Source organism: Camponotus vicinus, unplaced genomic scaffold (assembly GCF_025532165.1).
Source record: "Camponotus vicinus isolate PSW18456_S1 unplaced genomic scaffold, iyCamVici1.0 SCAF_1, whole genome shotgun sequence".
NCBI classification, from domain to species: domain Eukaryota; kingdom Metazoa; phylum Arthropoda; class Insecta; order Hymenoptera; family Formicidae; genus Camponotus; species Camponotus vicinus.
In genome coordinates this window covers 31,627,987-31,646,723 of record NW_028141945.1, presented here as the reverse complement: position 1 = coordinate 31,646,723, position 18,737 = coordinate 31,627,987, and the positions used below count along the sequence as shown (strand labels likewise).

The 18,737-nt window shown below is 32.2% G+C and overlaps 5 protein-coding genes and 2 non-coding genes across 8 annotated transcripts; 3 read left to right on the top strand and 4 right to left on the bottom strand.

The window, feature by feature from the left end:
• Positions 1–35: 35 nt before the first annotated feature.
• LOC145960819 (V-type proton ATPase subunit D-like) lies at positions 36–1,726 on the bottom strand. 2 transcript variants are annotated; one of them, XM_083080521.1, is made up of 3 exons: positions 1,651–1,726; positions 1,111–1,581; positions 36–1,004 (listed from the first exon to the last, which is right to left on the bottom strand). In XM_083080521.1, exons 2-3 carry the CDS (start codon positions 1,498–1,500, stop codon positions 678–680), a joined length of 717 nt encoding a protein of 238 aa, XP_082936647.1. In that variant the 5' UTR covers positions 1,501–1,581; positions 1,651–1,726; the 3' UTR covers positions 36–677. The 2 variants fall into 2 exon arrangements, with proteins under 2 accessions (XP_082936647.1, XP_082936654.1); XM_083080528.1 differs by having other exon boundaries at positions 36–1,001.
• A 117-nt stretch (positions 1,727–1,843) lies between these two features.
• On the top strand, positions 1,844–1,914 carry Trnag-gcc (transfer RNA glycine (anticodon GCC)). Its single transcript has one exon. It is a non-coding gene; the product is annotated as a tRNA-Gly (tRNA).
• Positions 1,915–2,033: 119 nt separating this feature from the next.
• Trnag-gcc (transfer RNA glycine (anticodon GCC)) lies at positions 2,034–2,104 on the bottom strand. The gene has a single exon. It is a non-coding gene; the product is annotated as a tRNA-Gly (tRNA).
• A 141-nt stretch (positions 2,105–2,245) lies between these two features.
• On the bottom strand, positions 2,246–3,319 carry LOC145960734 (uncharacterized). The gene is made up of 4 exons (XM_083080407.1): positions 3,094–3,319; positions 2,933–3,005; positions 2,718–2,841; positions 2,246–2,462 (listed from the first exon to the last, which is right to left on the bottom strand). Exons 1-4 carry the CDS (start codon positions 3,206–3,208, stop codon positions 2,403–2,405), a joined length of 372 nt encoding a protein of 123 aa, XP_082936533.1. The 5' UTR covers positions 3,209–3,319; the 3' UTR covers positions 2,246–2,402.
• Positions 3,320–3,513: 194 nt separating this feature from the next.
• Positions 3,514–18,262, bottom strand: LOC145969074 (uncharacterized). Its single transcript, XM_083094947.1, has 18 exons — positions 17,863–18,262; positions 16,534–17,740; positions 16,081–16,455; positions 15,753–15,927; positions 15,204–15,685; positions 14,797–14,869; positions 14,352–14,677; positions 7,175–7,432; positions 6,868–7,009; positions 6,309–6,468; positions 5,471–5,508; positions 5,283–5,397; positions 4,978–5,138; positions 4,684–4,800; positions 4,425–4,549; positions 4,226–4,353; positions 3,960–4,049; positions 3,514–3,772 (listed from the first exon to the last, which is right to left on the bottom strand). Exons 1-18 carry the CDS (start codon positions 17,909–17,911, stop codon positions 3,618–3,620), a joined length of 4,176 nt encoding a protein of 1,391 aa, XP_082951073.1. The 5' UTR covers positions 17,912–18,262; the 3' UTR covers positions 3,514–3,617.
• Positions 7,978–8,921, top strand: LOC145960740 (uncharacterized). Its single transcript, XM_083080418.1, has 3 exons — positions 7,978–8,072; positions 8,199–8,445; positions 8,541–8,921. Exons 1-3 carry the CDS (start codon positions 8,015–8,017, stop codon positions 8,554–8,556), a joined length of 321 nt encoding a protein of 106 aa, XP_082936544.1. The 5' UTR covers positions 7,978–8,014; the 3' UTR covers positions 8,557–8,921.
• On the top strand, positions 9,119–11,813 carry Metrn (meteorin). Its single transcript, XM_083080398.1, has 3 exons — positions 9,119–9,682; positions 9,955–10,525; positions 10,625–11,813. Exons 1-3 carry the CDS (start codon positions 9,591–9,593, stop codon positions 10,832–10,834), a joined length of 873 nt encoding a protein of 290 aa, XP_082936524.1. The 5' UTR covers positions 9,119–9,590; the 3' UTR covers positions 10,835–11,813.
• Positions 18,263–18,737: the final 475 nt, after the last annotated feature.

Sequence of the window (18,737 nt, the reverse complement as noted above, 5' to 3'; positions counted from 1 at the left end):
TTGCGTACACGTCCATATAGCGATCGAATCTATTATTCGAACACTTCGCGTTTCATGTGCAATTTATAGATTTTATATAATATCAAATATGTATAAGATTATACACATACAATTTATAGTAAGACACTTAAAAAATCTAAATGATTGGACGCAAAAATAGTAAAGAAACTTGTTCTCGAAGACAAATTATTATCGCGAAGTATTTTGATTTAGCGTAAAAATCTGCTGCAAAATATCTGATAGGACAGTTGAAATTTTCGTGTAGGAAAAAGCATTTCTCTCGTTTTGGCAGCTGCTACATATCTACGAGATCCATCGACGGAGCTAGGAGCAGGAAAGAGCAACAGTCACGTTCTCATTATCATATCCCGATGTTTGGCAGCAGTTAGGCTGGTTTTATGGGCTGTATTTTCTTGGTATAATTGGGCCCGCAGCTCGCTCGGATCCCCCTCCGATTTTCGTTTCCCATCTCGTTCTGTCATCAGGTCTTCGCACTTTCTCCTCGGCTGTCTGGCGCGCTCCGGCATTTATTACAGGATGACCGTATCCCCCTTTTCTTGTTCCGAGTAGACTGAGAAATTTATTAGACAATGTAAACAATAACGCGTGCGGATTCCTTTCCTCCTGAAAATTCAAACGTGCGTATTCGTGGCAGAATCTCGTTTTTAATAACAGCGCTAAAAAAGGAGATCCTCGTCCGTATCATCGAATATATTCGCATCTTGGACCGGATTGTAAGAGAATTTCCCGTTACGTCGCTTTATCTTCAATTCTTGTATTTTTTTAATGCGATAGAATTCTTCTCGCTCGTATTCGTCGAGTTCGGTGATGATGTACGCAAGGGTCCGTTCTAATCGCGGTATAATGATGTATCGCAGAGCATTTACGCGACGATTGGTCTCCTTAATTACTCGATCGAGCATCTGGAAATTATGCCGTAACGACGCTAATTCGATCAACAGATCGGTCGCCTTTTCATAATTCTTCTTTAACTTAGCAACCTGCTGACATATTAAGTACTAGGCTAGTACACTAAAGTTCAATTATAGTTAATAGTTAACAATAAAATTAAAGATTATATCGCCTTATCGTATAACGCATGATAATTACTTGTTGACCGCCTCTGGATAATCCAGTAAATTCAAAGGGATCGTCACCGTTGCGGTAGGGCTCGTAAATCCTCAATCGAACTCCGCCGATGATTTCTTCTCTGCATCGAATCCTGGTTCTAGCTTTATCAACCGTCTCCAGGATCAATTCGTTTACCCCACCTGTCACGTAATTCACTTCAGCTAATGAAAAAGCCGCGATCTTCATGGCTTCGTCGACTTGCAATTTATTTTCGAATAATCGCGATAGAATCGTGCGAAATAGGATTAAGAGACCGTCGACCTTTTTCGCGAGCAAGCCGCGACTCCTGCGTGCGCAGATCAGGCGACATTTCACACTCGTGTATGAACTGGACGTTGGAAAGACCGCCAGTCTGTCTACAATTTCCATGATTATTTACTTAGGATTAGGATGTAGACACACATACATATAAAGATGGACTCAGCTGCAACTGCAGATATGATATACGTCCTAAAAGAGGGAGAAAATTACAAGTTATTTTTATTTCTTTATATTAGTAAAGAAAGATAAAGATCTTGCCTCTCGTGTGACCTTGACCTAATATGTTGCAATATATAGTACAGAAAACGCATAGCTCGCAGCGTCTATATGTCTATATTCAGGACAATCAACAGCGTCTTTAGTTTAATGACCAACTTCAATTTTATAGATCCTTTGTCTCTTTAATATATTAAATATGACTAGATTAGTAAGGAAAGAGACTCTCGTACAAGCATCGGTGGTTCAGTGGTAGAATGCTCGCCTGCCACGCGGGCGGCCCGGGTTCGATTCCCGGCCGATGCAATCTTATTTTTTTATTTGCGAATAATCTTCTCTAATATATTCAAGAATAATATAATTCTATAATTTTTAAAAATTATATATATTTTATGTATTTATAAAAATAAAGAAAAAAAAAGAGCTGCATCGGCCGGGAATCGAACCCGGGCCGCCCGCGTGGCAGGCGAGCATTCTACCACTGAACCACCGATGCTCACGTTTATCCACCTCGTTTTTCATCATTATTCAAAACAAATTGCGGCCACCACCACATACTAACTTTTATCATAATATCAGTTATTTTCAGTATATTAATTTCTTTATTTATAATTTCTTATTTTACAAGTTTTCATTTCTTTAAGCACTCATTTATAATTTTTTTCTGCTATTAAAATCTTTTTATTTTATAACAATTACATTATTAAAACTATATATAAGAATAATTTTGAATAAAGAATTATTAAATAGAGATTATATCAGTGTTTATTTGTAAACAATTCCACGATCCACGATTAATGATTTAAGTCCCAATATTGCTCGCCGTAATCTCCATTCTTGTTACCCCATTTTATCTAAAATACAAACAATCATGAAGTTATAAACTAGATTTAATAAAAAAGAATATATATAAATTATAAATAAATAAAACATTGCTCAGATTAATTAATAAAAATATTATAAGTAGTGAAATAGAAAATATATAATATAAAATGCATTATTTAATGCAATACATATTATATAATAGAGAATGTTATGTTTGATTTACATTAAATAAGTAATATACTTATATCTCTAACATATAATTTATTTAAATAAAAAAATTATACCTTGCCGCTATGACGATTGTTATCAAAATCCTTTTGTTCAAATCTCTGTTCCCATTCATTAGGATTTTCACAGACATGTCCAAATTCAATTTTAAGAGGTGCAAGATGTTCAGAAAATATATCTCTAAATTTTATAGGCTCAATGTTATCAAAATGTTACAAATAATTATCATCTTCTGCAAATATACTACTCACTGAATTTTATTATTACTCACTGAAAGTATTGTCCTATTGAAACACCCACTATTTCCTGCTTTGGAATCTCTTCTTTATTTGTAATTTGTGAATCTGATATTTAAAATAAATTAATGTCTAACATTGTAAGATATAAAATATGCAATTGAGTCATATGATTCACAATTGATATATTACTTGCCTGTTAAAGTCTTTTCTGTAAGTTTTTCCAATAAATTGGCCATGATAAAATTTATGACAAGCAGTATTATTATTGTTTGTGTCAGAAATAAATTGAAATTATATTTTGTATGCATTATTATATTTAACAATTTAGCTTGAAATTGTAATACAAGATAAGATCTGTTGATGTTTGCTGAATAAACGTTGAATACTTACTGAATGGATAAAATTGTAACTCTTATAACTTGTAACTCTTATAACTTTTTTTGACTGAGATATCTCATGCTCTACTTCATAGAATAGTGAAAGTGTACTAGTATAATGCATCATTTATGTAAAATTTGCTATAATATAAATCTAACTCTCTCTTAATAATAATATAAGCTACAAGCAACAATATAACGATTCTATTATAAATGTTATTTTTACATTTTTTCAATTTTGAGATAATTTTTTATATTTTTATATAAATTACAATGAATTAAATTGATTTAATTACATATAAATTAAATAGTATTTAGGTGTCGTTATGTGTGGCTTTAATTATTTATCGTACGACAGGAGATTGCTGTTTTTTGCACACTTTATCAAAGATTGAATTAACTTGACAAATCCAGTATCCTTCGATTTTTCTAAACCGCGAAGAACACGATTTTTCATCACAGCAACGAATTCCCGATTGCTAAGTTGTCCATCCACTACAAAAAACAAAATGTATTTCAACATATCATAATATTTCAATAATTTTACCACATTCAAGATGATATATCTTTTTGTCTATATATTATATCACAGATACTACAGTCACGTTTTTAACAGTCTGTTAATGAGCGATAGTATATAATTAGATAGTATACATTAGATTATATTGTAAAAATAACTCACTGTTTTCGTCGAAAATTGTATACACCACTTGAATAATATGATCACTCAGATCGACGTGCGCTACAGTTTTTGCTACATGTTTTAACGTCGCTGCAATATTACATAGAAATAATTATGAATATTTATGAATAAATAATAAATATCGTAATAAAAATGCAAAACACATTGCTATAATATTTTAAATAACACTGATTATTTTCCGATAAAATAAAATATTTGTGAAATTAATCTAATAAATAAAATAAAAATTATTTTCTAGATTATACCTTGATCGATAGATGCGCCGGCTATATGATAAAATGTCAGGGCTGTATCGACATCATTAATGTTATTCAAAAAGTGAAAGAATTTGAGATATTCTTCTTTGCTAATCCCTTTCGGATTTTCGTTGAAGCTGTAAACAATCAATATTTGAGTATGTAAAATTTAAAAATATCAGGAAATTAAATATTTCCATATATTTACGCCTTTTTCACTCTTTTCAACATCTTCGCCTTCTTTTTCGCTGAATATCCGGCATAAGCCAATAGTAATTCCGTAAAATCTACCTCAGTAATATTACCATTTTCACCTGGATTTCGTCGTTCAAACTAAGCAAAAAAAAAAAAAAAAAAAAATAATATATATATATATATATATATATAATCATACATTAAATAATCAAATATAAATGAAAATATTAAATTGATGATTATATGTTATGCAGATTCCAATTGATCTTTACCTCAAGACTCAAAATCTCTCGTTGCAGATGTTGTTGAAAATCCAAGAATTTCTCGATGGTTAGTTTCTGATTCATTTGTGGTCCAAAGAAATACGTAGTTAGTGCGGAATTCACTCCCTAAAATAAAAAAATTTTAATTATTTTCAATTAAATATTGAGTTTTTAAATATATAATTTCGACATCAAGAGTTAATAACGCGTTCCTATATTTATTTTTTTTACAAAGAATTAATAAGCGCGTTTAATATTTATTTTTTAAAAACTTTATTAAAATATTAATAAATTAATTATGACCTTAAATGTATTTCCTGTGGTTGCATGATCACGATGTCGAGTGCCTATACTAGTTTGTTGCCGTATCAATGTAGCCACTTTTCCAAACTCCTCGGAATCGACGTCGCCATCACCATTGAAATCGAACATTCTAAAGGCAATTTCAAAGTGCCGTCTGGAGGCTGTAAAATAAAATTTTGCCATTAAAATATTCATATAGTATATCTTAGAAAATTTAATTGATATGTATATTTAAACATAAATTTCTTTCTTATATTTTCCTACATAATTAAAATTTAATATGAAATAGTGGATATACAACTTACTTGATAATACTGTCAACAAAAAGATGTAATCAGAGAAAGTAATGAGGCCTGCACTGCCCAGTTTGTAGAAGATACTGTCTTCATCCAATTCCAATTCTAATTTTGTATGAATATTCTAAAAGAAAAGAAAACATTGTCACATAGGAATATCTTGCATGTTTCTTCTTTATTGAATCTCTTTAATATACCTTTGGATCATAACGCTTGTACTGATCCAGTCCAAGACCTGAAAGTCAATGATGTTATAATTATTAATAAAGCCTCCTTTTTCTTATATCTTTTATATGATTTAATATACAAACTGATATATAATTATAATATGAAACTCTTATAATTTGCAAATTATAATTACAATTCATAATTTTATTTAACTATAATTATTATCTAAAATGTTAATTAAATTTGCACATGCAAAAGAACTGATTGCAATTGATTGCGTAATATCTTTGCAATCAGTCAACATAATTTTGCAATTAATTGGGAGTACTGCCAAGCAACATTTAATCTGAAAAAAATGCAAAATAAGCGAAGCATAATCGGATTACCGTCGGGCTGTTTCACGCCAGGTGTCATTGATCTTAAAAAGTCATCTGGCGTCATAAACACCTCATGCAAATCGTTGTTCGAGACCTGGAGGGTCGCGAAGTAACGGAACACTTTGTCTGGTGTGGAGTAATGCCTTATACGATTTTCATATTCTATTATCTGCACATACACATAGTTAGTTGGTAATCAAAATTCAAAAATATGCAAAATTCTTGAAAAGGATTAGTAGTGTACAATATGCTCCAATAATATTATCCATGTCTGATTTCGACAATCAGTAATTTTCTTATTTATTCAGAATTTTCTTCATGCAAATTGTATCATGTAGAATTGCAAAGCTTCTGGTTAGCAGAGCGAAACAAGTAAGTAGTGCTTAGTAAAGATTTAGTAAAATAGTTAACTATAGATAAAAAGACAAGTAAATTCCAAGTAGATTATATACTGCATTAGCACCAATATAACAATTTTGAAAAGCCCTACCCTTTGGCTGTAGCATGTTTGGTGTGATAGCACGCAGAAAATCATCAGGTGTCATATATATTTCAACACTGTTTAAGTTAGTCACTTTCACAGTTGCAAAATAACGAAAGATTTTATCTGGCGTTGAATACGCCCTTATCCTGTTCTCGTACTCTATTATCTGCAAAAACACTTCAGCCTGCATCGTTCTGCTGTACAGACACGTGCTGATGCAAATAAAGCATAATATTGTTGCTGATATAAAGTTATGTCTAGTTATTGTTAAATACAATACTATATTGTGTTTAACAATATATACAAAAATAGTTACTGCACATTGTATGTTTCTTTTCCTTATTTTACTCTATAATTATTAATTTTCGTTTCTATATATATAATCAAGAAAAAATACAAGTATCGATGTCTTGTTTTTTTAATAATAAAAATACAATTTGTATGATATAAATAATGTAAATACAAGTATCTGATGTAATGTATGTAGGAATTACTCAATATTTTTGAAAAATTATGTTAATACATATATATGTGAAATCAATATCAAGAGTGTACTTTAATAAACCTTTCTATCGCGAAATCCAATCTTGTTTTTTCTTTTCTTCTTCTTTTGTAAATCTTGTTCTGTCTGTTCCATGTTTTTATTATCCTGAGTCTCTTCCACTAACATGCTGGCTGCTTTTACTTTAGGTGTTATATCAAATAATCTGCAAGATAATACTTTATATTAATCTACTAGCAAAATTGTATAACAAAATTTAACTTTCGAGAATTATTTTCTTATGTATTTTTACAATATTTAACAGTTTTTACTCTCAATAAATATGTTAAATATTGTAAAAATACATAATTTAATATCATAATTAACTCACCGATTCCAACCAACACATGTAGTTATAAATAATCCAACAGTGGGGATCAAAAGTGTCAAACTATATTTAAAGGTATGTTTTGTTCTGGTATGACCAAAATTTTTATAATTACGAGTCTGCCTGTACTCATACTTGTGCCTATTTTCTCTGAAATTCTTATAGTCTAAAGTATAGAATGTTTTGCTTAACAAAAGCCTATGTTGTGGATTCTGCCAGAGTACAGATGCACTTCTACTGAATAACATTGCCATATTCTCTCTAAAAGGAATTAAAAGTACATTCATTGTATTGCACAATTAATTATTATTTAATAATTAACTTGTAATGAATTTAATAGAATTTAATTGTCAAAATCAGCTGAGCAAATAGAAAACTATATATTATGAGGACACCACACTCTCCTTCACAATTATCAGAATTTAATATATAAAATTCAATAAATATAAAAGAATTTAATATATTTATTGAACAAATTTAAATCAAAAACTCTAATTTTAATAATATAGAATAACTACCAAGAAATCGTCGTAATTGGATACATCGCAAAAAGATTGAAACAAATGTATAAAGCCGTAATCACACTACGGATTGCGGATTCAGTTGTAGTTGTAATTGTCCAATCAGAAAAAAGCAATTTGTCGGTCGGCTACTCGGATTGGTCAATTCCAACCGCAACCGAGTCCGCAACCTGTAGTGTGATTACGGCTTAATAAGGTCGATATCGCATGGAATCGACAGATCTTGTGTCATAGGAACTTTAATTCCCCAGCAGCAAGTGGAAACGTCATTTGTTTTGGACCACCTTTCGAACGCGAGCAGTCATAAAATACTGGTCTCGAAATGAGTAAAAATAATTGTCGCGCTAAGTCTAGCTTGATCCTAAAAAAAATTCAATCCCGTAGGCATCCGAGAGGGCAATAATTTTTCCATCTGTTTCCATTTTACTAGATGGAATAATTCGACCGATAAGAATCGGCAACTAATCTATTCAATTCTATGGGCAATTATTCAAATTTATTTTCAGAACAACGAGAGACGCGCGATATTCCTTGTAAAATTAACGTCAATCATTGCACGTCGCAGAATATGCGAGAGCAAGAAGCGATATTGTATCTGAAAGAAAAAAGGATTCCTGATATCATTAATTTTCTGATGGGCGATCTTTTGGTGCGTCGACCCTTCGATCCTTTTGAACATTTAACCCAGCTCCTGGACAGATGTATCCTATCTCGTGATGGCCTTGTTGATCCTCTTCCCTCTTTTTCTTTACGGTAAAAAAAAATATATATATATTTTTTAAAAATGCATATATATATATATATGCATTTTTTATTCCTCTGCTGTACATAATCTTCTAATTCTTTAGGGATATGACAGGGTAAATAGTCGCACAGATAAATTGATCTAGTCATGATGTCAGATTTAATGATGGACAAAAAATGGACAGATAACGAAAAAATTTTAAATGAAATTAAAGAAACGAAATTTTTGTGATCCAAGTGGATTATTACCTTTTTTTATAAGAGATTATATGAAATACACAACATGCACTACATTAATCATAAAACGATTACATTAATCAAATGCGAGGGAAGAAATTAAAGACTCAAAGTATCGCCGAATAATCTTAATCTAGCTGATCTAACAAATCTAACTCAAACGAGGAAGGCTTGTCAGTTGGAGCCTACACTAGCATTTTTGCCGTGTAATCATATCAGAGATCAGAGTGAGAGAGCGAGTGGAGGACTGAGAGGACAACGATCTTTTTCCCGTATTTGTACCATTATTGTAAGATAAGCCTGGAGATCGGGGGAAAATCTTCGAGGATACGAAGTAGAGAAAGCTAAATAGAAGAAACTGTATATGTACATATGGCCAAAACACGTTTCCGCGACGTGCTAATTAATCCACGCAGTCCAGAAGAGAACGCGTAACGCGCTGGCAGAGAACGCAGCGAGGTTCTCGTTCTCGGTGGGCGGTCCTTAACAAGGACGATCGTGAGACTATGTTTACATTCTTTGTACGTGTATTTGGGCTTGTGTTTGCCGTCCGCGATACGGTACCGCCTCACCTTTCCTGTGAACATTGTGTATCTTTTACAAGAAAGTCGAAATCTCCTTTTCAAGTATCATAACCCGCACAGTCGTTCGTCGAGTAACCAACCATCTGGAAAGACAGTGTCGAAATACTCCATACCATAAGCGTCCTTATTTAATAAGTTTCGATCCAGTTAAGATTTTTTGACTACGTTCTTGATTAAAATATTGTAGAAACGAGCAAAAGGATTATTCTTCGAGTACTTAATTCACTAATAAGAAGGTATTCTATCGCGATTCAATTTTCGCAATGGCATCCTTGTGACATTAAACATATGACACGTTTGTAACGATTGTTATATAGTGTATAAATATTGAAAATGTTACGCGCGATAATTGTTGCTGTTAGTTTGATTTTCATCAGCGTATCCGCCTACGAAAATACTGTGGACCAATGCGACTGGTCTGGAAGGTTAGTGTCTTTCTATTCTACATTTTAATTTTCACAAATTTAGTACGTAACTGATGTAATTTAAATTTCTCTTTCTCTCTTTGGCCATAGAATAGAAATATATTATTTTTCATAAATTTCTCCCACTAGTCATTTTTCGTCTTCTATAGAAAAAATTTTAGTATACTTTTTCATATTAATGTTATGCATAATGCACAACTTAATGCTGTTATTGTAATCTCGATACATTTGTAAAAAATGTCATTGATATATATACTCTTCTTTTTGTATAGCGGAGAAAGTGAAAGTGGTGGTGTCCGATCAGTGTATCTGCGCTGTGCACGAGGAACTGTATTATGGAGTTATCCTCGTGGTGCTGTGAGAATGGTCCTCTCTTTTCCAACTTCTTCCATGAGAGGATGTCCCATCGATTTTACTAAATTGGGTTTACGCACATGTGTTAAGATCTCTGGGCCTGCACGAGTGTTCCTAGAAACCAATCGCATGTTGAGACAGATTTATTCTTCATCTGATGGCAAACATGAAAATTCGCATCGATGCTTTCGCTGGCAGAGACGTGTCGCCCTCTTCATGGAAGCGGAGGACGATTATTCCTTTAAAAACACCAAGGTCAAGCTACAATATGAACTAGAATCAGCTTCACCGAAAGGAGGTGTACTGCATGTTTCAGATGAAGAAGAAGAATGCAGACCATGTTCTATGGAGGAACTTGCCAATGCTTATTGTCAGAGTGACTTGGTTGCTACAGGCACTATCACAGCTATTGAACAGCAGATTCATCTAGACACTGCCGAATTGGTGCTCAGTGTTAACAAGATTCTACGCCAAATTCAAGAAACTGAGGTAATGAGCTTTATGAGATGAAATATAACGGTTTTTAGATTCTTTCAAATTTATAATATACAATCAAATTAAATTATAAAATATGATGCATATTAACAGAATAACGAGAACACCAACATAACAGCTTCTAAGAAAAACATACGCGTGAGAGTTCCATTAGTGTGTAACGCGCGACATGGTCCTGGCGAATTCATGATAATGGCCAAACGACGTCTCGGTGACCTCGTTTTGATTTGTGCTCCTATGCTGGAGACATGGAAAGAGACTGTACAGGAGATAAATAGTGCACCCTGTGTCCTTACCAGTTAGTCAATGCGATTTAAAATTTTTTTTCAGAAAGTTGTAAAGATCTGTACATTAAATAACAGTGTGAATATTTATCATGATGCAAAACTGGGAATCTACAAAATCTGTGGTAACAATGCCATATTGAAAAACTGCCAATCTAGCCATATACAAGAGTATTGTATACATAAGCAGCATCATTCTTGGTGTACGTATGCAACTGTCAGACTGTTGATCTCCAAACTGTGATATTATTTGTTGCATTAAGAGAAATGTGGAAAAGCGTGCACGAGAAGATAGAAAGTACATTTGCTCTAATATTTGTTTTAGAGAGCAAAAGAATTATTATATACAGAATAACCCAGAAATTGTGTACTTTTCCTTAAAGACTAATTTTATTCAAATCTTTACTTTTTTAAGACTCTCTTATATTCATAATTCTTTCTTTCTCAATTATATAATATTTAATCTTTGTATTACAGTTTTCATTAAAATAATATTTACTTGTATGTTGTGTGTGTGAGGTCATGTATAAAGATTTTATCTATTTATCTATTTACATTTTTTCAAGATTGATATTTTTTCAGCATTTTAAGCTGGGTATACACTTAGGTCCATATTCTGAATCCTCTTTTATCGATAAAAGTGCCTCTAAAAGTGGCTTACAGCCAATCAGAAGGCTTATAAGCCACTTTTAAAGGCACTTTTATCAATAAAAGAGGATTCAGAATATGAACCTTAGCGAACGAACAGTGAACGCGAACGTTCGTTGTTATCATTTAGTAGATGTATACACCAAAACAAATGCGAACGAAATATTCGATTCGCGTTTGGTTCGGTTCGCTTATGAGGCGGTACATCAAGGACAATTCATGCGCGATGTGGACGCACATACGTACTGTTCGCTGCTATTGTGGAATCATAATACTTATATATTCTTATACTAAACTATATACATATATGTTTATATACATGAAGGCAAAAATATTATTAAAATATAGATTATTTATAAATAATGTAATTTATACTTTAACAATATATATATATATATATATATATATATATATATATATATATGTTACATATATATTGTGACATTCGCGTATGTGTTATGAAGCTGTTCGTTCCTTTTCTTAGCTGTAAAAAAAATACAAATTAAAATACAAATTAGCTAATAGATAGACAATAAGTAAAACTGTACAATAAACGTACGGTAAATTATTATATTATATTCTGATATTTTATATTATAATATAAAATATCAGAATAATATATTTTTTTTATATGCTACACGTGGCTTGAAATCTTATAGCGAACACACAGCGAATCTGACCGAATGCTCGTGTTCGTTACAGCTGAGAAAAGGAACGAACAGCTTCAGAACACGTACGCGAATGTCCGTACGTTCGCATTCGCTATTCGTTCGTAGATGCATATCCAGCTTTATATTTTCTATAATTTAATTACCGATATCTTTACATTTGAAATTAATATGGAAATAAAATCTAATGTTTGTTGTTAAGAAAAAGTGCACAATGATTAAGATACTCTATATACATAGAAATTTTATATAGATGACTTGCTGAAGAATTAAGTATAATTTGTTTGTATTGATTAGAGTTATAATAATTGTACAGATTTAATAAACAAGTTTTATAAATTTTTATACCAATCGAAATAACTGTTCTTATCAGTATAGCAGAAGATATGTACGATAAATAAAGAAAATATATTTGAAATAAAAAGAAATATATTGTATTCTTCTCTCTATGTACTTTTTAATTTTTTTAAGTGTATCGTGTATATAATAAACAACCGTTCACGAGATCACTTTAGTAGAAGATAAAAGATAGAAAGAAAGGTTGTTACAACCTATATAATAATAGAAAATACCGAATTAAAAAAAAAATATTTGTTTTTGTAAGAAAAATTTTTTTAAGAAATAGCTGATGATGTACAATAATTTATTTTTGCAAAAACTGTTACAATATAACTCTGTGATCTAATTCTGGATCCACAACGTGAGCTCAACAATAGTACAAGTCTTAAATGAAAAATATCGTTTCAAAAATCTTCACAAAATATATTTGTTTTATAGTATTAATTTTATGTTTAAACATATGAAATGGCCTTTCTAATATAATTTATATCTTATATATTTGATAAAAGTTTTTTTATCTTTAACATTTTGTGATTTTTATCATAAAATAAAATCACATTGTGAATCCAGGATTTATTCTATATAATCTCCCTGAGGCAAATACACGAACGTTCACACACATATATTTGTATAGTATCAAACAAAATAATACAGCTCATAGATCAAACTGGCTAGTAAATACAAATTATCTATTCACTTAATACATTCACATATGTACATTTTGCTTTCTTTTAATGTCGTTAAAATGATACAATTTACTGGTATAATTTACTTTAATCAATTAGAGACGGAGGAGAGTGAACTTTTTTACTACATCGTCAAGAAGCTATTGAATATAAGTTTAGTTTGTTCTCTTGTAGCAGAAAACAAATAAAATTTACATGTTTATTTGTTATAACCGATTCATTATTTTACATTTCTCTATCTTAACAGTCGTATATACAAAATAAATATTTTTAGGCGTTGCGCTTATCCACGATTCATTTTTGATAAGTGATATTAACATCATGTACTTTCTTCTTCTACACACTTTGTCGATCAACTATATTTCGATTACGAGCCTAATTATCAAGGTGTAAAAAATTCTACTTTCACGCGAGTTGAATCTTAGTTCAATATATATATATTATATTTTTTTCTTTTTTGATAATTTTGCCCATTTTAATCACTCACAATAACCAATTATTTAACTTTACTGTAATTCAACTTTACTTAACGATATTGTAACAATATTCTTAAAATATTTTGCTGTTTGCGTTAAATGACTTAATTGCATGATCACATAGATAGTTATATTAGTATTTTTTTTCATCTAAAATATGGCGCGGCATTAATCTCGTGATATTTATAATTATACAATTAAACAACCTGCAACGAGTATTGCATTTAATTAAACATTAATAAAATTGCCTTATTTTTTCGTGCATCTCTCTTGCTCATTAATTTCTTTGTACATACTTCAATAAAAATAATGTTCAGTCATAGTAAATTTTTTCTCTTCCGCCTCTTTTTTTCATTAAATATAAAGATAATATTATTAATGATATATCACAAGAGCATTCTTCTCTTTCTTGTAAATACTGCACATACTTAATAAAAATTTTTTGCAATAAAAATATGATAATATTAAAAAATCTTAAATATTAAAAAATCTATATAAAAATAGAACTAATGGTATATCATTTTTATCTAAGCATCTAATTTTTTTCAGAGATTTCTATTTACGAATTTCGAATTATCATATTAATGAGAAAAAATCCATTTCCCACTTATATAAATGACAATATTGTTTACAAATTACATACAAAAACATACAAATTACATACAAAAAAAGTAATGTAAAAGCAGGAAACTGTTTTGGCTGATGTAAAATTTGTCTACGTCACGACAAAGGGATAATTTGGACAGAATGATAAAACTAGATCGTCCATATTTGGTAGAACTACTAGCTTTTCGAATTCCCTGAGCAGCTTATTCTCAATCCATTTGGTCACATATACAATGTTGACAGTCCTTTCCCCAAGAGTTGGCTGCACAGTAAGAGTGATTTTGGGCACGGGCTTGAAACCGTACCAGAGTCGATCAGAAGCTGGTGGAGGAATGTTTATTAGAAGACAACCCTCGATGCTAGATATGCTAACCATGAAGCGGATCTCTGTATTAGAAACACCCTCCATCGCTCTTCGTATATAGGATAATTCAGTAGCCTAAAAATTATTCAAAAATTAGCATGAGCTAATGAGCTTTGTAATTTGTTTTCTTAATTATCAATAAAGTAACAAATTAATTAATTAAACTTAAACATCATTAAAAATTATTCGCTTACATGACGAAAATACTTGTTGGCTGTTAACTTATCAACCATGTTAAGAAATTTCTTGCCAGAAGATTGAATTGGTCTGTAATATGTGAAAATCTAATTAATCTTATTATTTTCGCAAATTATTATATGATCTATACGATCTATACTATTATACGATTATTATACGATAAATCATGGACTTCTTTAAGAGAAATTTTTAAGATGGAAGCTTCATTGATGAAAAGTGTATTGCATAAATTGTGAAATTTAATTGCAAAGAATTAAGTGTGTAATTCATCAATTTTATTTTTAATATAAAAAAAACATGTTTCTTTAAAAATACATGAAAAGTTATTAGCTATATTAAACCGAAAAAAGAAACGAAAAACAAGTCATAAATTAAAATACGATTTACTTTATTAATTACTTACGTGGCGTCTTTGGATGTGACACAAGATGCGACATTTCCGACATCTTCGTCTTCCGTGGATGTCTCTGGACTATCTTCTACATCGCTGTCGAATATCGGTGATCTGGTGGGGATAGATTTCTCGTCGATGATCTCACCGGAGACACTATTCGCACGCGTCAGTTTCATTAGGTTCAATTTTGTCTCTACAGTCATCGTCACACAACCCTTATAAGTAATATTCATCTCAAGCCAAAATCCGCGTTCATCGAGTACCGGCTTGTTAATTTTATGAATCATCGGAGCGTCCTGTCCTATCACTAGTTCTGTTACGAGAAGGCTCTCCATAAAGTATGGAAGTTTTATATTAGACAATTTGCGCTGTATTTTATCCTGAATGAGATTAATTGTCTCTGGACAACTATGCATGTCGAAGAGTAATCGTTCCAGAAGACAATTCACCCAAAGAACATCATCTTCCTTTGGAGAACCCTCAGGATCCATCTAAAAAATAATCGCTTGCTTAACATTAAAAAGATTTTAAAGTTAATTTGATTTCCGTATTGCTTACATTCAGGTACTTGCTCATATAGGTGTTATAGATCATTTCGGGAGACGTTTCGAGCAATTTTGCTTCTGCCACATCCGGTACAGAAATTACACTCGCGCAGGATACGCAATCGTTTATAGAACAAGTGGAATGTCGTTTTTTCGAAAGAGATGCTGCTGATACCAATCTTCGGAACCTGAAAGATCACCTTAAATTAAAATTTATCAATGATTGAAGAGGAAGAACTTTCAAGTTTCAAATCATATTTCTAGAATTGAGAAATTTAATTAGAGCCATTCTTAATTATTTCGATTGATTTAAAAGATGTTTTGTTGCAAAGAAATATTACCAATCTTCCTTCTCTCGGTCGGCACGCGCGAAAACATAAAGTTTACATTTGGTAATTTCTTCGTTGTCGCGACAATCTTCGTAAATACTTCTTAAGGACTTAGATTGCGAAAGATCGTCATCGTCTTCATCTTCATCAATCTTTAACTCATCTTCATCATTATCTTTAAGGAATTCAAATCTAGAGTCTTCGTCCTCACTTTTTGTCTCCTCACCGAAGGTATTTTCCTCGACTTCCTGATCAGTTCCTTCCGCCTGAGCAGTTTTCTTCTCATCCTCGAAAGATTCTTTTCCAAGATCTGTACAGTCGTTCATAATTTCTAGTAATGCTCTTGGATCCATTGTAATACAAATTGGATATTTCTTGCTCCATCTCCTGTGTATGAAAAATATTTTTATCCTATGTATAAAAAAATTATCATAAAATATCAACTAAATATAATATAACAATTACCTTCTCCGAATGAGTCCTTCTGGTAACAATTCTATCTTTGCACCAATGAGGTTGTACACGCGTTTTCTAATAAATTTAAATTTTCGCTTAGGTTCATCCCATACGGCTCTCTTTGGTACTTTCATTCTAGTCTCCATAACGCGCAGCACTCCACCTTCCAGACTGAAAAAAACTGACTTCGTGCGTGCCACATGATAGTTAAGGGGATCATAGATATATGGCAATTCATTCAACCATCCTTCATATCTCTCTTGGACTGCATGCTCCTCCACTGCTGGTATCTCCAATACAGGAACCACTATGTGTGCAGGCTCTTTATTTAAAGGTGTTGCTAAAATTTCCTTGATTCTTTGTACTAATTTGTGTATTATTACTGTAGTGAAAACTCCTATAAAGAAACCGACCAAATGTGGAGGTAATGGAACCACATAATAGAAAGCAAACACAAGGATGAATAGTGCAGCTAACTGCTTTGTCAATTGCTGAAATATATGATCTTTTATACGAGAGAGCAATGTGCTAAATTTCATTTCCTCTTTCATCTGGATGCCTCCATCTGGTTGACTGAAAAGATTACGATGACTCGTGATATCGTTTCTTTTATCCTCGTTGCAAAAATAATCTTGTGTTTCAAAAAGAGGCTGTTCGGGAGTAGATTCGGAAAATTCAGCAGCTTCTACACCGCTCTCTACACTTTCGTCTTGAGAATTTTTGGTTTTTAAACCAGTTTTTACTTGTGAAAAACCCACGAATCTCGCAGCACTTTTATTGCGAGCAACAGGCAAACCTTCTTTATCTTGTTTTTCATTGACATTCTCGTCGATTGGCGTAATTTCTCCTGGATCTTCCGAATCGCTAATACTGGAATCTTTGTTATATCTTCTCTTTTTTTTATCGCTTTTTATCTCAGAAAGTTTTTCTTCAAATGTCTTTGTAATATTTCGTTTGATCTCAGACAACACCTTCCATGGATCTGAAGACGGAGGAGTACCCTCAGATACATTACCATCGATAGAACGTCTCTCTGATCCATTCTCCAATCCTTGGCCATTCTCACTACCTTTAGAGGGACTTGACGGGAGCCTCGTTTTGTCAGTCTCCGGAGTGACACGTTTCTCTTCATCAGAGGAGCTTGGATATAGTTCGTCCAGTTCATCATCATTAGCTCGATAATGAATCACTGGTACAGATGTGGCAATTGGCTTGCCTTTGTAGAAAGAGATCAGTCAAAGATATAATAAAAGATTTAAAAAATTACATTATATTACATTCAAGCTTAATATTTGTTATAAATATTAAACTTGAATTGTTAACATTTTTTCAACCCACCTTTCATCATCCCTAATGTAATTTTTCCTGGACTATGTTTGGTACTCATTGCTATACGATTCAAGTTAACAGTTATCGTATCAGGAGCTTATCAATGACGACATTGAATTAAGTGTGTTCTACAATCTAAAGAAATGATAAAATCTCGAATATATTTACTTCACAATAACGACAATGTTTTTCCAGTCTAAGTGACGATATCATATTAATAATAAAGATTGCACTGATGCAGATACATCGAGCATCGTCATTCTGACGATATAGAATTAATAACAATAATTAACAACGATGATGTGCAGTTCGACATCTGACACATCTGATCTGATATTGCCTGACATCTGACATCTCCCTCTCCCGATATTCTCGGTACACGAGTCCTCGTTTCGCGCTTCAAAACCAATGCGCAACGAAACAAGGTCAAAGGCAACATCCTTGACAAACTTACCGGATTGGCCGATCTGATGGTGAATATAAGGTCTGTTCTTTATAGCTGAACTGGCTGCACTGGGCTGCACTCGTTTAGAGGTTATCTTTTTCCTCCAAATGTAGAGTAAAAAGGATAACCTCTGAACCAGTGTAGCCCAGTGTAGTCAGTTCAGCTATAAAGAACAGACCTATAGAGAGAAGACTGAGGCCGGTATTCATAGTCCGTTCTTATATTTAAGATCGTCTTAAGAACCCATTCAACCAATCAAATAGCTGCAATGCGGTCATTGATTGGTTGAATGGGTTCTTAAGACGATCTTAAATATAAGAACGGACTATGAATACCGGCCTGAGAGATGTCATGGCCCGCTTTTAGGTGATCCCTGGAAGCGATACTCCCTCTGTGGCATTAAAAACGTGAACATGAACTGGAAGCGATACTCCCTCTG

Bases quoted from the DNA above. Each gene is read 5' to 3' on its own strand.
- LOC145960734 (XM_083080407.1), bottom strand. From the start codon at position 3,208: ATGCATACAAAATATAATTTCAATTTATTTCTGACACAAACAATAATA. The intron at 3,006-3,093 runs GCAAGTAATATA...TTTAAATATCAG, and splicing joins TACAGAAAAGACTTTAACAG to ATTCACAAATTACAAATAAA. The intron at 2,842-2,932 runs GTGAGTAATAAT...TATAAAATTTAG, and splicing joins TCAATAGGACAATACTTTCA to AGATATATTTTCTGAACATC.
- LOC145969074 (XM_083094947.1), bottom strand. From the start codon at position 17,911: ATGAGTACCAAACATAGTCCAGGAAAAATTACATTAGGGATGATGAAA. The intron at 17,741-17,862 runs GTGGGTTGAAAA...CTTTCTACAAAG, and splicing joins TACATTAGGGATGATGAAAG to GCAAGCCAATTGCCACATCT. The intron at 7,433-14,351 runs GTAGACAAATTT...AATTCCTTTTAG, and splicing joins AATTATCCCTTTGTCGTGAC to AGAGAATATGGCAATGTTAT.
- LOC145960740 (XM_083080418.1), top strand. From the start codon at position 8,015: ATGAGTAAAAATAATTGTCGCGCTAAGTCTAGCTTGATCCTAAAAAAA. The intron at 8,073-8,198 runs GTAGGCATCCGA...ATTTATTTTCAG, and splicing joins CCTAAAAAAAATTCAATCCC to AACAACGAGAGACGCGCGAT.
- Metrn (XM_083080398.1), top strand. From the start codon at position 9,591: ATGTTACGCGCGATAATTGTTGCTGTTAGTTTGATTTTCATCAGCGTA. The intron at 9,683-9,954 runs GTTAGTGTCTTT...CTTTTTGTATAG, and splicing joins CAATGCGACTGGTCTGGAAG to CGGAGAAAGTGAAAGTGGTG. The intron at 10,526-10,624 runs GTAATGAGCTTT...GCATATTAACAG, and splicing joins GCCAAATTCAAGAAACTGAG to AATAACGAGAACACCAACAT.
- LOC145960819 (XM_083080521.1), bottom strand. From the start codon at position 1,500: ATGGAAATTGTAGACAGACTGGCGGTCTTTCCAACGTCCAGTTCATAC. The intron at 1,005-1,110 runs GTAATTATCATG...TTAATATGTCAG, and splicing joins TATCCAGAGGCGGTCAACAA to CAGGTTGCTAAGTTAAAGAA.